The 4,217-nt window shown below is 60.0% G+C and overlaps 1 protein-coding gene across 1 annotated transcript in view; it reads right to left on the reverse strand.

Annotated features, from left to right (window-relative positions):
- LOC105555737 overlaps nt 1–3,988 on the reverse strand; it is a 6,799-nt gene extending 2,811 nt beyond the window's left edge. The window contains exons 1-2 of the mRNA XM_012002779.1: nt 1,436–3,988; nt 1–1,361 (exon numbers count right to left, since the gene is read on the reverse strand). Of these exons, the coding sequence (XP_011858169.1) occupies nt 1–1,361; nt 1,436–3,988 (3,914 nt within the window). The remainder of the gene's footprint in view (nt 1,362–1,435) is intronic.
- Nucleotides 3,989–4,217: the final 229 nt, after the last annotated feature.

Genomic DNA, 4,217 nt, shown 5'->3' on the forward strand with positions numbered 1-4,217 from the left:
GGGGCTTTCCTGGCTTTGAGCTTTCTCGCAGCCCTAACTACCTCCTCCCCTGACACGGCCATTTCCTCGCACCACTCCTGCAGAGGCTCCTCTTCCTCCGGATCCTCCACCTCGCCAAGAGCGGTCCCCCTTCTCCTTGCCGCCACGGGGAATAGGGTGTCCACCACGCGGTCAAGGAATTCCACCCTGAGTGATTCCACCGTCGGGGGGGCTCCACAGGACAGCTTCTTCAAAACTAGCCTATAGGGCCTTCCCCAGGGATCCTCATCGAGTGCCTCTATCAGGTCAGACCAGGCCTTCTCCTTGGCCTTCCTTATGGCCTGCTTCAGCGCGACTCGACTCTCCCTGTAGGCTGTCAGCAGAGCCTCCAGGCGTTCACGCGTGATCGGACGCCTCCTTTCCCTTTGCAGAGTTCTCTTGTTCTTTATCGAGGCTCTCCTGAGCTCGGCGATCGCGTCCGACCACCAGTACGCGTTTCTTCTAGGCGAGAACTTCACCCTGGGCATCGATCCGTCGCATGCCCTAGTGAGAAGCTCTCTCAGTCTTTCTGCCTCTTCGTCCACGTCTCGCATCGGGCCTGGCCGTGCCCAATTAGCCGCTATCAGCATAGCAAGCAGCGCATCGCGATCAAGCTTGCTGACCGCCCAACGGACGCGCGTGCCAGCCTCCGGATCCCCGGCCCCTCTCGCAGTGAGTCTGGTTAGGGACGTCTCGATGTATAGGTGGTCGGAAAGCGTTTCCACCTCTTCTAACACCCTCCAGCTCTCCGTCCATGCTGCCGCTGCTGGAGACGTCCACGTGAGGTCTATTACAGACTCACCTTGCACCCTTACACACGTGCTTACCCCCCCGTGGTTCTCCAGTTTGAGTCCCAATCTAGCCGCCCAATCTGCGACTTCTGTCCCCCTCGTGTCTGGCCGCCGGGAGCCCCAATCCGCGGACTTCGCGTTGAAGTCCCCGGCGACCAGAATAGGCCTGGGAAGGACTCTTCTTATTTCGCCCTCCATTCTGTCGAGCCTATCCTCGACTTCCGCTCTGCTCAGACTGGGCCGAAGGTATACGCTCATTATCAGCAGAGCGTCGCAGTCTACGAGGACCCATCCCTCACCCTCGCTAACTTTGGTCCAGGGAATGTGCCTTGGGCCTGTTCTGCGCCAGGTGATGGCAGCTGAGCCATCCGCACTCACGGCCCAGTTGGGGCTATTGGGCACGTTGTACGGCTCCGCCACTATGCCGACTCCGCAACCACGCTCCGCCAGGGTGTGCAGGAAAAGGTCCTGCGCCTGGCGGGCGTGGTTGAGATTCGCCTGCAGCGCTCTTAGTCGCGTGAAGGCGCCGTCTCGGCGGCTTCCTCCAAGCCGCTTACGTCCATGTCCTCAGTCGGGGCGCCCTGGCTTTGCGTTTCACGCGCAAGGCTTCCCCTCCTGAGACCCACCGGAGTTTCCGAGTGGTCCCATTCCAGGGACCCTTCTTTCCCTTTCTCCACCTCCATCAGCGAGCGTGGCTCCTGGGTCGGGACTGCCAGTCGTCTCTCCTCCTGTTTCCTCCTTTTTATCGCCCTCTTGGAGACGGGCGGGCAGGCGTTTCCCCCTGCCTTGTGCGCATCAGGCAGTCCCCTGCCCTTGCACACGATACAGCTGGGTTTAGAGGAACACTCGGCTGATTTGTGTCCCTCCATCCCACACCTATAACAGGCGCCCGAGCGGTCCACCTTACTCCGGCATTGCGCACGGACGTGACCCCGCTCGAGGCACCTGTAGCACACGAGCGGTCTCGCCTCGAGTAAATCTACCCGGGCCGAGACCCACCCGATCCTCAAACGGCCGAGTGCTGCCACCCGCTTCGCCGCCTCCAGGGGGCACTGGGTCCACGCCGCGCCAAGGCCATTGGTGGCCCTCCTAATTGGACCTACCCTGACGTCCTGGCCCGGGCACAACCCAGCCCTTTCAACTGCCTCCCGCACTTCCTCTTGACTGACGGAGTCATCCAGATCCTTTATCCGGAGTTCCGCCAGCTTGACGGGGCGCGTCACCCTTACCCCCTCCGTGGTCCCTACCACCTCCCTGATACGTTGTACCAGGGTGTCCGCCTTGGGGTGCGCATTCTCCCCTGGGATTTCTAAAATAAGCGCACCAGTGAGCCCTCTTCTGGGCCTTACTTCCTCTATTCCAATGTCCTCTAGTTTGACCTTGGATCTGATCATGCGGAGCCCCTCCTCGTACCTCCCTTCTGGGAACGTCAAAGACACCGCGGCCGTCCTCGGAGTCTTCCTCTTGCTGCCGTTGTTCCGGGTCCCTGTATCTTTCCGCGCCTCTCCTCCGTTTTTACCCCCGCTTGCCTTCCCAGTCGGGGGCGCCGTCCCCGTCTTGGGCACTCGCTCAGGGCCCGCTGCCGCGGGTGCTGGTTGGGAGGCTGACTTGGCGTCCTTGTTTCTCCTACCCTTTCTCACCACCTCCGTCCATGGGGTGTTATAGGTTGGTGGTGCACCCCCTCTTGGCTGTCTCTGAGGCAGAGGCTGCTTCGTGTTCTCACTGCCTGCTGCCTTGCTCGTCGACGTCGCGGTTGGCCTTGCATTCTTGGAGATCTCACCCGTCCTTGGTTTTCCCTCCGCTCCTGATCTTGAACGGTCTCGGGGGGTCTTACGCGCGGTTTTCCCGTCTTTCGCCTCTTTTACCACCTTCATACTGACGATGGTCGGTAGTTTTCCTCCCTTGTCCATCGGAGTCTTGTCCGGCGCCGTTGTCTCCGTCGGAGTCGTTTCCAGAGCGCCCGCATTCGCGTCCCCGGCTTTGCTGGCACTCGGTAGTCCGACCATGACACCTGTGCACCTCGCCGCCAAATTCTCCAATTTGGTCTTGACCTCTTGCGGGTTACCAGTTAACACCGCTTCGATGGAGACGCCTTCCATGACCCTCCTTACGTTCTCCATTGCATCCTCTAGTGGCGGATCCTCTAGTCGCCTTCTATCCCCTCTCAGTCTGGGCCTGAGAACCGGGAAATCGTCCTCCTCCTCCTCATCCGGTAGCGCCACGTGTCTGGCTTCCTCCGTGAATGTGGATGTTCCCTTCTCCTGGGCTCGGAGTTTTCGGGTCAGCTCCGAGACTTGGTTCTCTAGGGACCTGACTTTCCTCCTGAGAGAGTCCATCTCCGCCCTGTCCCTGCCGTCCTCTAGTCTTGTGGCCTTCGTGGTGAGGGCCCTTGCCGCAGCTCTTATTCCCTTCGCACTCTCCTTGAGCTCTTTTACAAATGTACCTTTAAGGTGTTTTGAGCCCACTGCTACTTTGACCACTTTGTCGGCGTAGTTCATCATGTCCGCTCCTATTTGTTCCGCGGGCATCTCCTCCATTTGTCTCACCAGTTCAGCCTCTGGTGTTGTGCAGCGGGGACGGACTTCAGGATCCAGAACCCTCTTCAGCAGCTTCTCCTCCTCTCGGAGTTTCCGGACTCGGAGTTTAGCCTCCTCCGTCTTCCGCTTGAGGATTCCGTCGCCGGTCGTTGGCAACCTACCCCTGCCCCTTTTACGTTTTCTCCCATCCATCATCTCAATTATGTAGCCGGTGTCTGATTGCGAGCTTAAGGAGTCCTTATCGGCCTCCGCCCCAACCACATCCACCTCCGCCTCTGTATCTGAACCGTCGATCGACATCGCCGGTGATACCTGCCGCCTAGGCCTTGTCTTAACCGCGGCCTGCCCTGTTCCAGCCTTGAACGAGGCTGGTCCCGCCTTGTTCTTTTTGGCGACCATCTGCTGCCGGTCGTCCACTCTTCGTCCCATGAAAACGCGAACATTGTCGCGGGACGTCGCTCGGGTCTCGGGCTGGTCTGCGCCCTTGCCCCTCCCTACTTCCTCGTATCGGGTCTCTCCTTGGGGCTCTGCCAACCCACCTCCTGTCCCCTTGGATCCGCCCGCTTCTCCGTCTCCTACTCTTTCTCGTGCATGGTTTTTATTTGTCATGACGGCAGGTAATTTAACGCCCGGTTCGCCCATCATGGGACCCCCACCGCAGTGGGGGCACTATCCCCGGTTAAGTAAAGCCCTAGTTATGGGCCGGGAAGCGGAGAGGCCGCTTGTCAGGGAGCCACCCCTATCCCGGCCAGTGAGTCTACAGAAAATGTCCCTGGAGACGGCCAGGCCCACTAATATGTTAAAGGGTTATCCTCACCCCAGGAGCGGGGCGCGTGCCGATCCGATCGGTCGCTCACCCCGCCCCCGGGCT

This window comes from Vollenhovia emeryi, unplaced genomic scaffold (genome assembly GCF_000949405.1).
Source record: "Vollenhovia emeryi isolate VEMERY1.0 unplaced genomic scaffold, V.emery_V1.0 DF940800.1, whole genome shotgun sequence".
Classification (NCBI taxonomy): domain Eukaryota; kingdom Metazoa; phylum Arthropoda; class Insecta; order Hymenoptera; family Formicidae; genus Vollenhovia; species Vollenhovia emeryi.